General features: G+C 32.3%; 1 protein-coding gene across 1 annotated transcript in view; it reads right to left on the bottom strand.

Moving 5' to 3' along the window:
• Nucleotides 1-12,987, bottom strand: part of LOC145280048 (uncharacterized) — a 158,086-nt gene that overhangs the window by 83,633 nt on the left and 61,466 nt on the right. The window contains exons 6-9 of the mRNA XM_080131729.1: nt 9,942-10,087; nt 8,277-8,409; nt 5,270-5,388; nt 3,342-3,498 (exon numbers count right to left, since the gene is read on the bottom strand). Of these exons, the coding sequence (XP_079987855.1) occupies nt 3,342-3,498; nt 5,270-5,388; nt 8,277-8,409; nt 9,942-10,087 (555 nt within the window). The remainder of the gene's footprint in view (nt 1-3,341; nt 3,499-5,269; nt 5,389-8,276; nt 8,410-9,941; nt 10,088-12,987) is intronic.

Here is a 12,987-nt window from a genome sequence, read left to right as displayed (position 1 = left end):
GACACTCTTAATAGACTTGGTTTTCACTTGATACAAACAACTTCCTCAACAATAAAACGGACATTAAAAACTACCAAGCACTCTCCCAAAACCCTCACATCCGATGCCGGTATATATTCCATCCCATGTAACAACTGTCAACAAGCGTACATAGGTGAAACACAGCGAAAATTGAAATTAAGACTTAACGAACACAGAAGAGATATAAGGAATGGTAACGCCCTAAATGCACTCTTTTGCCATTGTGCAGAACACGATCACTCATTTAATTTAGATCAAGCGAAAATTATTAAATACGTGATAGATAGAGCTAAAAGAAGACTTTTAGAATCAGCACTAATATTAAATACTAATACTATTACGCAAAGAAAAGGCTTCTACCATTTAACCCCTAACATAGGGAAAATAATAATCAAAGAACAAAATATCAAAACAGATCCTGGCTAACCGTTTTTCCTTAGATATTTCAACAAAATGAATAAGTTTACAGGAAAAAAAAAATGTACATATTTATTTTAATGCATTTTTAAAAGTGTATATATAGACATCGAACAACCCAATCTTCCCATACGCACACATGTTTGTCCTTCCCGACATGGGTAGGATTCAAAAACTGTTCTCTTTTTCGTACGATCTATGACTTTTTCTTTTCTTGCATTTTTACTTCAATTATCCTGAAGATGTCCTCTGAAACAAGGACGAAACGTTGATTATTTTAATAATTTCATTCGGTTTTTCTATTTTTCTCAAAACATAACGTCAACCACCGCTAGTATTTTTACATTCCTTATGCATATATATATATATATATATATAATGCACTGCCTTACTAGGAATAGACAGTTATTCTATTTTTCATTCCCGAAAGGATAAAACACTAGTGTCTGTAGGTATTTAATTATTATAGTAAATAATTATGTTAGCCCCTTTAAGAAACTTGTTTCTTATCGTTGAGCAATTTCAGTTGAATTAAAGTCAATCCATTTAGCTCATATGTTCAGGTCATCATATAATGATTAGATCACTCTGACAGACGATAAAAACATTTAAAAATAAATTTTTAAATTTCAACAGTATTTCTCGTGGTAAACAGTGGCCGAATGGATTAGGTCCTTGCTAATGAAGTCAGAGATGGCTTCTGTTGCTGGGTTCGAATCTATCGACTGATACATTGCACTGATGATTCCCGAAAGGATGAAACACTAGTATCTGCAGGCATTCAATAATTATTATAGCAATTATATATATATATATATATATAACTTTATTATACTTTATTATATCATCTGAAAAATTAGGAAAAGTTAAGAGGAAACTTAAGAAAAATTAAAATTTTTCTCCTTCACTTTTTCTTTATTGTTCTGATGATACAATAAAGATACAATAAAATCATATATAACTTTTATTCTTCATCTTTCATTTTAATTTTATTGTTTGCTCCTCTTAATGGTGTTGAGCGTTTACGGTATAATTGTGCTGACACAGCGGTCCTCATTAGATCACCGAAGTTAAGCAACATTGAGCCTGGTTAGCACCAGATGGGTGACCATTTGGAAATTCTAGGCACTGTGTGTACTCTCCGCTTATCTCGACATTTGTTTCCAGTCGTCCTGTACATACACTTCACTTGCCACTGGTATTTAACAATGTCAGTTCAGGAGAGGAGTGGTTGGAGATTGTGCAACTCCTACCACAAAAATTTCATGCACAGGCACCTCTTCATGGGTATCTGTAGTCTGTCAAAGAATGAAGGAGCCCCCTTTTATATATAACAAATTTATATATATATATATATATATATATATATATATATATATATAAAATAAAAATTACAATAAGTTTACCAAGGTAATCAAAATGGTAAACTTAAAATATATTATAAATATTAAAGAGTTAATATTTACAAGTAAAATAAACTCAGCCAGATGTAAAAGCTCAATAAAACCGAAAAGGAAATCGAGCTTATAATATGAACAAATGATTAATAAAACATGTTAAAAGACATCTTGAAAAAGAGATAAAAACATATTTAATTTTAAAAAAGGAAGCACAAGATAAGTGGATAGTCCTTAATCCGTGGAGTTTCGAAGAAATACTCTCCTTCTCATCAGAGGGCAGGAATTAGCAAAATGCAGGATCGGATTTTGCATATAAAAGTATTTAATGAAACTACAAGTAAGTCACAGATCTTACTTGGTTAAAAAAAAGGGTGAGGTATATATATATATATATATATATATATATATATATATATATATATATATATATATATATATATCTTGGAAAAGGACAAATACAATTTTGAAAGCCAAACTGCTTCAAAAAAGACCAAATGTGCGAAATTTGGCTTTTAAAACGCCAATCTTAGCAACCTTATACCAGAATATGAGAGTGACCTCCCTTTGATATAGCTTTGTTTTTGAATATCATGATAATAATATGTGATTATTGTTGTAATTGTGTAAGAAAGGAACTCATAATTCCAATGTGCAATGGTTCTTCACCGAAGAAAGTCAGCGAAACATTACATAAAAAAGTACATCCAAAAGAAACAGAGCAAAAAAATAAAAAAAGGACATTGTTTGACAAACGGTGCTCGATTTAAAATTAAAGATTTCTCACAGTTTGATTGTTCTATTTGTATTGAACTATGTAGCACAATATTACTTTCTGAGTATTTATTAATGCTTATTAATTTATCTCATTTGTATCAATCGTATATTTAAAATACAATTGGCAATATTTTCATAGAAATGTTAAACAATGCATATTTGCTGCATTTTTTTTTTTTCTGTCTCAAAAAAACTAATTTTTTAGGCGATTAAGAAAAATATCAGTTTTGTCAAAACATATTTGTTGATTAAATATATTTCTTAACCCATGGAATTTCCACAAGTCCTGCTAGTAGAGATTATTACGATTAGGGTGAAGATTAGAGTTTTAAGCTAACCATACATACGTTTGAAACGCATTAAGAGAAGTATTTTCCTTGGTCTTGTACTGTGTTGATTGCAGTATGCAGTGTAGATATCACACCAAAGTAGATTCATGAGACGTAGATTGAAATGGTAGTGTAGATATCTGATGTAATGAATATGAATACATCCGGGTTGATTCTCACAAGAATACGATTGGCTGATGTAAGCCATAAATACGGACGAGGATAGCCGCCTATGAAGGATTGATGTATGCATAGAAAACAGCCAAAGCGCCACCATTGTAAGCTATGAAAAGCCTTCCTTGTTCCGACCCTTCATTTTTTTTTTTTTTTTTTTTTTTTTTGCAACAGCTTTTGCATTTTGGAACCAGTAAAGAACGGGGCATAATGCGAGAATACTTACCACAAGTTTTGCTAAGAATTTTTCATCAGGAGATTGGAAAAGTGCAATATCAGGCAAGGAAGATGGGTAGCTATGGAGCCATTGGACTAAATAACTGGTGATGAATTCCCTCATTATAGCAGTGTCGACCTTGGTGAAGATGTCCACAACAATGTTTCTGAAAAAGAGAAAATTAAAAAAAATAAATAAATAATGTAAAGCAATTGTTATAATACGATATTTTGAAAAAAAAAAATCCATGGCATAACTTCAAGATTATGTTCTATATGTTTAAACGTGTGGTTTTTCAACTTGTAATGCTAATTTTATGTATGTTCAAACACAATATTGCCCAAGATTACAAACTTCTCTTCGGGCCGATTACTATAAACCCCATGTGCATATATTTTTGCAAACGTAACAATTCACTCATGGAAGTGATCTATAAATTTTAGTTTTACTGGTAGTTTAAAATCAATAAATATTTATTATTTCATCATTAATACGATCCAAGGAAAATTATTTTCTAAACAAAAACAAACAAATAAAAACTATAAAAAGAATCGTTTTTGGCATCGGAAAATAGGCAGAAATTTTTCCGATTCCAATACTTCAAAAAATTTTGATTTTTTTAAATTCCTGATTCTGATTAATCGTCCCAACATAATAAAATCATTAACATCCGACCATTCAATTATTAAAAACAAACTAACAAGTGTAAAGATATGAAATGGTTTTGTTGATCATAAACCTATTTTTGTTTCCTCTCCAAATAAATGTAGAACACACCGCCCCTCCACTGCCCCCATGTAAACAGAATGTTTGTAAAATATTAAAACGGTTCTTCTGCTCGGCTAATGTCGGCGCGTAACTTACGGAAAAACGGTTAATTAAACTGCAGAAGCATCTGTTAAAAATTATACAAGTTCAATAATTCAATACCCACCTCCAAAAAAAAAAAAAAAAAAAATTTAAATTAACAGAACGAAAAACAAAAGTATATTTTTGTAAACCGCTCGTGTAAATTTACTGACAGCATTATTAGCGTCCTAAATTATGAGATGAAAAAAAAAAAATGAACGAATCTCTTAGTAAAAGAGAGTTGTCTCCCTCAGAACAATGATAAATTGTAAAACAGCGTCCAAAAAAAAAATTATGCTTCAGCAGTGTTTGCACTAATATTCATATGAAATAATTTTTTTCTGCTTTTTCTGAACTTTCTAGTCTGAGATATTTCTTCTTTCTTCTTTTCTTTTGACTTTGCTGATTGAAACGTTATTTTATATGGATATTATTTATGTATTTTTTTTTTTTACATGGAGGTCACCACTTATCAAAGCCAGAAGCCACTCGGGGATAAGGGTTATCCAAGTTGAAGTCAGAAGGGAAAGCCAAGCGGCAGAGAGTTCCACAGGTAGTGAAAATATGAATGAGAACTCAGATGTGGAGAAAATATATTTGGTTGATAAGGTTATTTGATGCTGCTTAGAAATCTTCTTTTTTTTTTTTTTTTTTTTTTTTTTTTTTTTACCATGGTGATTCCGTTGGAATACAGGGAAGAGCTGGTGCTGATGTAATTGTAAGAGTTAGCAGTGGATGAAGTAAGTTAACGGAATTTCTGCCATTATTAATCATCAGAATGTTGACGAAGGGAAGAATTAATCAGTCATATGCAAACAGTGTGATGATGGATGGAAGTACAGCTTGAAGATATGTGTAGAACAGGAGACTTTATTGGTATGGTCACATTGAAAAAAATGAATGAGTTTGGGGGTTAATGGATGTAGAACATTGTTTGTTTTTTGTTTTGTTTTTTTCAAAGGAGTTATTGTTTACCAAGGCCCATAGACCTCTCAAGGATAAAAGTTAACCTAATGATGATGATTATGATAGTGATTATTTTTTAATATTGTATGAATGAACACATTCAAATTGTATATGTATCTTACCGGTTGCTGCTAGTTTGGTTCCAGATTTCCTGGAGACTTAAGATGTCAAGCTGTTCGCACAACATGATGATAGTGTTAACAGAGGTGGCAGTAACATCACCTCTGAGAATATTAATGATCTGAAAATAGAGAAAAATATATTTAGGATCAACCATTGCACAGGGAAAAGATGTAGTTATCTTATGAGTATTGTATCTATGTTTGAATTCGGTCTGTAGAACCGATGTAGATGCATAATGTATATTATTCACCTCTTTGCAAGGAGGTCAGACACAAGGTCAACTGTGGTTTTGAGAAGTCAGCATACTAGGATGAGCACACTCTAGTCTAAAAATTGCCTGGTCAGGCCAGTCGGCATTCCCTGGTAAAGGCACCTAAGGTGAATAGCAATTAAGTAACCTCTATCTTAAAGAGAAGATGAAGCTTGGGAGGGTGGACCTCCTAGGACTATACAGAATCGTGCCTTAGCCCCCACAGCAACAAAACAACTGCTGGACTGATTTGTATTGTAATTATATTGTATGACAACATAAATATTACGTTTGAATAATAAAGAAGTTTATTTCAGTAGGTCTCTATTTACTTGCCTATATCTAGAGAGCTTTTTTTTATCCAAATAGGTTATAGAGAACTTTTCTTATCCAAATAAGTTATATATATATATATATATATATATATATATATACATAGAGAGAGAGAGAGAGAGAGAGAGACAGAGAGAGGGGGGAGAGGGAGAGAGAGCAAGAGAGAAACAAACAGACAGACAGACAAAGAGATAGATAGATCTATATATATATATATATATAGAGAGAGAGAGAGAGAGAGACAGACAGACAGACAGACAGACAGACAGACAGACAAAGATATATATATATGTAGTAAAAATTTCTTGGTGCTTCTACACTATCAGAACGAAATTTCGGAAATCATAATAAAACTACATTTCACATGAAAACAATGGTATCTACGTATTTCTCATATTTCTAAGATGATTATATCCCAAAATTACGAAAATCGCTAAGGTAGAAAAGTATTTATTAAAGAAAGTAGAAAATAGAATTTAAAGAAAACAATTGTATTTACTTATGTAATCTGGCCTTTTGGTCAAGATCAAAGTGTAGTATCTGTTCCGGCAGATACTACACTTAAGATAATTTGTACCAGTCAATGGAGGGGAAACCCTCTATACTGGGACAATTATTATTTTTGGTAACCAGAGTGCCCCCTTTTTGCCTACTTTTAGGGGAGCTGGTTTTTACCTCACATTAAAAACGGCCTTGTGCCTAATTTGCTCAGTGGGGGAGCAAATAAATACCATCTGTTCTTCAGATGCTGCACTTCTATTTCTTGTTCTCTTTCAGTGGAGGAGAAATTCTTCACGACTGAGACAATTTTTATTTTTGTACCTTTTCTCCACGTTAAAAAACGACCCTGGTGTCTAACTCTGTCCCGTGGGAAGGCATAGTAAATAGGTACTTATGTAAGACACAGAAGAGTTCAAAAGGGAGGTAATTTTCCGTTTAGATTTAAACAAGATGGGCGCAATTTTTCACCTGCTAACACAATTGTTGAACGTTGTTTGTTTTATTTAATAATTCAGTAATATTCAGGTAATTTCAACTGAATAATTTGGAAGCTAACATTGTAATTTATTAGAATTGACAAAAAAATCAGTAGAAACCATGTTTATTTTATCTGAAAACTCCATTTATTGACCACGAAATTCCGTTCTGATAGTGCAGAAGCGCCAATTTCTTTATTTATACTAACATTATTGGCTATATATGTGCATACATGTTTCAGCTGCAATTTCTTTTGAAATCCAGCTTCTTTAGGCCTTACATAACAACTGGCATTTGATACTGGAGGCCTGAGAAAGCTGGATTTAGAAAGAGATTATATATATATATATATATATATATATATATATATATATATATATATATATATATATATATATAAAAGACATTACATTTGCATGTAATGTCTTGATTTTTAATCCTATTAAGATAAAACTCAGAGGGGAAAAATGACTTCATTTTATTTATATAGAGAAGATTAGGTACAATATAATAATCAAGAGAGAATTTGCTCTATAATAATAAATACGAAATCTGCATGAATTAAAATATCATATTTAAGCATATTTTATGACCAGGCAACGCCAGTCGGTCTGCTAGTATCTCCACGGGCACATCTGCTAATATATATATTCTCTATCTTTACTTATATATAAAAAACACTTTGTCTGTTTGTGTGTGTGTGTGTGTGTGTGTGTGAGAGAGAGAGAGAGAGAGAGAGAGAGAGAGAGAGAGAGACGCTGAAACGGCTGTGCCGATATTTTGTAAATTTTTTGTAAATTTCACACAAAAATACTTTATGTGTCTTGAAGTGTTCTTAAATAAATTTTATATCGGAATGTCCTTGATAAGTATTAAAAATTTATAAGCGAAAAAATACGATTAAAGAGAGAACAATTCGATTTGGATCAAAGTTAACACTCTTATACAACCTAACACCACAAGAGCGTTTGAGAAGTTTTATCATTGCACAAGCAAAAGACCCCATATATAAAATGAACAGTAGGTTCTTTGATATGACAGAGGTGCATTCGAAATGAATGTTTCTGTTTAAAGCACAACTGAACCATGATACTTGACTTTTGCGTTTTAAATTTTAATTCAAACCATTATATAAAAATAATTTTATCAAATCAATCGTGGGTTCTCTACAGTGCAGTGTAGACTGCAATGTATTGTGGACTAAGTCACTACAGGGAGGTATGTGAAGTGTTCTACCGGTGCACCTTGGTGGGTCCCTGACTAAAGCAGGCAATCAATTGATTTGATTGAAAATATGCAATTTCACCGATTTCGTTGACAAGAAGAGTATTGGAAGTGTGGAACATTTGTTGATTCTCATTTAATTCTGGACAACGTTGGGTCTCCCTGCTAGTATTTTGAATATACCTAAAAGTTTACTTTTTTTTTTTTTAATAAATATTTACCTTTCTGACTGTGTCCTCCTTGGGGAAGGCGGGAGTATCGTGCTTGGGAATTTCAGCAATAAGGCTTGTGTTGGCAGCAACATTTACTGAAGGGTGGGTAGAACTATGGTAGGACAAAAATCTCAAAGTTTGGCTAAAAGAAAAAGAACAAAAATAAAGAATTATAACAAACGGAATATATATATTAGACTTATTTTAGTGGTTAGGATTGTGCTTAACAATTTATCTATTACGCCTTTTGGGACATATTTTATTTTTAGATAATAACAGCATTTTTTATTATTATCATTTTTTTTTTTTTGTTTTGTAAGAATTAAATGCCGAATTAACCTTCCTTGCACCTGCCCCCACCACATACACTAGCCAAAAATCTAATTCCCCATGGAAGCATATATGGCTGTATATTATGACCATGACTAGAACACAGTTAATAATTATTTCAACCCCTTTTTGAATCATTCTTCATTACTTTCATTCTTATTTTTGATTTGACTTATTTATATACTCCAGAGAGCTTCACCCCACGCTTGAAAACAAAATTCTGCCACTTATCACGATCTTGGATCGATCTTTCAGCTGTCCCAAGTGGCATGTCAGTTTTAACCCTTAACTGCTCATCCCATCTCTTTGGTGGATGTCCTTTTGATATTTCTGGAATGAAATTTTTTTATATGATTTCAGAAATATGCCTAAACCCCGTTAATTTTTTTTTTTTTTTTTTTTAATCCAAATAACCTTGTTGATGGATCTGTTAATATTAAGCCTCTTTCTGATATCTACATTTCTTAATCTATTATATATTATTTTTACTTTTTGGAATCCTTTGAGATAAGATTTCATAATTTTCATATTCATTTTTTTTTTACTTTGCGGATTGTTATCCTCCTCTTTATAGTTGTTACTGTTTCATCACGTTTCGGCAAACTCATCCTCTGGCCTTCTTCAGGTGATTAACCGCGACATGATAGGAATGCTGAGTCTTATTGCAAGATTGAGTATTCCTATCCCATCACAGTTAAGCAACTATAAGAAGGCCAGAGGATGAGTTGGCCAAAACGTCACAAAATAACAATCATGAAGATGAGAATGACAGTCTGCAAAAAACTGAATACACAAAATTTCTTAATCTATATCGGAAAATTACTCCAAGGATAGTTCTTTAAGCATTTGATCCCAAAGACATTTATTTAGTATAATCCATGCCTCCCACCTGCAGTCACTACTACTTGAATAAGTAAAGAATAAGTTGTCTTCCCCTGCAATTTTTAAAACTATCCATTATAGTTAAAATGACATTATTTTGATACTTTCAATTAAATTACCTTATATTCTTCTGTCTTGTAAAGTACTTAATCCTATTTTTTCATTGTGAATGAACTTGGCTCTCTGAGCCAATCGCCATTATTCTAAGGAATGCTTTCTCCCTCTGCTTTCAGCCTGCAAAGTCAGCAGGACATCCGATGAAACTTTTCGATCTTCTGAATATCGGCTTTTTAGATTTGTCAGTTGAAAAAGATTAATTAGAATTGTACGACATTAAGAAGATGAAACGAACCTCACGTCAGTACGACAACTGGAAAGACTGACTGTCGAAGGCGTATCCCCATGTGCTGTACAGGATTTGGCTGGATGCAATTAATGTGTGAGTGTTTCGCGTGTACTTACTTGAGGCTCAAGGCGCTACGTCCTTCAGAAGGGGAGTTGAGCAAAAGATTGTAACTGCTTTCAGCAATGATTCTGTCCACGATCAAATCATTGTTTTTTATCATCATGTTGTATCTGACTGTGCTAAAGGTCTCCATCATTTTCAGCTGTAAAAAGAAGAACATTATAAAACTAAGACCGATTGTTTAGAGAAAAAAACATTGAACACTTTTTTAATATGTCCCACAGCTCTATAATAAACTATGTCAGTTAGTGACGTGTTAGCTTGAAATAGCATTCTCGCCAGTCTGTCATGCTTTTGGTTTAAAATTTCAATGTAACGAAGGGCAACAAAAAAAAAAAAACGATACCTTACAAGGATGAATTTTCAAATAGCATTTTTATGTGTCTGTCATACTTAAGTTTGAAATAAAATTTTCGTTGGTCTTTCATGCGTAAGTTTGAAATAGCATTCCTGTTGGTCTTTCATGCCAGGGTTTGAAATAACAATTTCATACTGTTCATTGCTTTGCGAATAATAGGTGCTATAACTGCATGAACTTTTCATGAATTTTACTGCACCTCTGTAGACAATCATCTCATTAACATTATTATTTTTTTAAACAAAATGTTGTTTTTTTTTTCTCGTGTCCTTTCAACAGGGATTGAACTCACTCACTCTAGGATATCTTTTCATCATTTCGCCGACAACAGCCCGAACATCTTTCTTTTTTTTTATCTGAATCTGTCTTACACATGCAGACATGCCTAAAAAGTTAGAAAACAGCACAGCTTCCATGACTTTTAGTTATTCACTTATCAAGGCCGAAAGCCAGTCAAGGATAAGGATTAGGAATTTATATATTGATACGCTAGCGCGTGTGTTATTTTCTGTGCCACGCTTACATCCAGGTCGTTTTATGTACTTCCATTTCATATAATAAATAATTATACCAAAAATTGTTTCTAAGTTTTGGTTTCAGTTTCGATTATAGCTGATGGCACTCAAGTCATTTAATTTTTTTATAAATAATTTTACTAAGAATTCTTCATAATTTTGGTTCTGGTTACGATTATAGCTAATGGCACTCCAATCTATTTTTTTAGATACTTTTGTCAAGAATTCTTCATAAGTCTTGGTTTCGGTTTCGAGTTTAGCTGATGGCATCTTAGTAATCTATTTTTTTATAAATAATTTTATCAAGAATTCTTCATAAGTTTTGGTTTCGGTTTCGATTATAGCTGAAGGAACTAAAGTTATATATAAGTTTGGGATTCGGTTTCAATTCAAGCTGATGAACCCAAGTCATATAGATATATTTTTTTATTTCTGAAATTACAACTTTATAATATATAAAAATCGATAGAACATTAACTCTATAATAATATATACAAAATATGAAAGAATTAAGATATCATATTTAAGCATACTTTACGACCGGGCTATGCTGGGTGTCCCTGCTAGCTTAGATAAATACTTTTGCGGTTTCAACAAAAGAGGTACAATAATATCAGAGCGTCTCCAATTATGCTGAACATCTACAGAATGCCAACATCAATATATTACATATGAATGAGTCCATTGTGAAATTTCCACAGGTCTCGCTAGTGAAGAATATTACAATAGGATTAAGAATGATGAATTGAATGAACACAGTTTGGCGATTTATAACGAGTGTTCGTTTACATTGGATTTGTAGTTGATGGGATGAAAAAAAGTTTTATAACTTGTAGGTGACGATATATGACAAGTATTTGTTGCCATTGCATTTGAAGACGACTAGGTTGTATCTTGCAGGGAAACAGTCTTGTAGTGATGTGCTTCACTGATTGAAAATTCTTGGAAAAACAAAACTGTTTATGGAAATCCCGACATGGGGGAAGAAAGGAAAGTTCCCTTCCCCCGTTGTAATAGAAGACGAGTTTCTGAAGATATCACATAAAGTTGTTAATACAAACTAACTTTACTTTGCGTGAGTACAAATTCAACTAATAAAGAAAGACTATTTTTAAGCTAAGTTGTGTTGTTTCGTTGTTTCTACTGTTTATATAGGCGAGAATTTTTGTGGAACGTCGGTGTAGGTTCTTAACAACAAAAACTGCATTTTCATTCACGATGCAAAGACAGCTAATAAAGATAGACTTATTTTTTTAAAGCTGTGTTGTTTCTTTGTTTCTATAGAATTTTTGTGGAACGTCAGTGCATGTTCTTAAACACAAAAACTACCTTTCAATTCAAAAAAATTCTTTATTAGCAACAATTAATATTTAACATATGTTTCTACTAGTGTTGGAACGATTAATCAGGATCAGAATCATTTTGTTTAAAACTTAATGTTCCATTGCTGTTACTAAATGATAAGATGATAAATATTTATTGATTTTTTTTAACTACCAGTAAAACTAAAATCTATAGATTGTAATAACGAATTTAAGTAAAAAAAAAAAAAAATACACAAGGAGACGTTAGCTTGGAGTTTTCATAAATGGTTTTATTTAGAGAGAAAGGGCTCTGGAGAAAAAGACTAGTGTTATCTTATCTAGTTATTTACTTCTCAACTTCCTAACTTACTAAAATGAGTGACACACTTGGGCAAAGACTCGAGGTAACATTCTGCTTAGATTATTTCTACATTATTGGCAGTGTCTCAGTCGCACGACTTCCACAGAAACACCAATTTTACAATGTTCAACATGTTTCTACTAATAACAAATAAAGTTGTTATTTATACATGCAGGATATGTTTATATGTAGATATATGCGTGATAAAGGGTGAATACATAAGTCATGAAGTTCATTGTTCTTGCTACATAGGGGAGGAGGCAAAGGCCAGGGTGGAATGTTGAGTAGGTCTTTGAATGCCTTCGTGCAGGTGCGGCTGGTAAATTCAGAATTTTTTCAGTTGTATATCTCTTCGATTCATTGGAGTTCTCAAATTAGAACTGGCTTATTACTTTTATGTGTTACTTTTTTTGAAGGCGGAAATAATTCTATTGGTTAAAAATTATTTGCTTTAACACGTTCATGTTAAAAGTTGTTAGCTGTAGGAAGTGAGGAAAAAAGCAG

This window comes from Euprymna scolopes, chromosome 7, assembly GCF_053919585.1.
Source record: "Euprymna scolopes isolate OS-2025 chromosome 7, ASM5391958v1, whole genome shotgun sequence".
Lineage (NCBI taxonomy): Eukaryota > Metazoa > Mollusca > Cephalopoda > Sepiida > Sepiolidae > Euprymna > Euprymna scolopes.
Note: the sequence above shows the minus strand (reverse complement) of the source record. Positions and strands in the feature narration are given on the sequence as shown.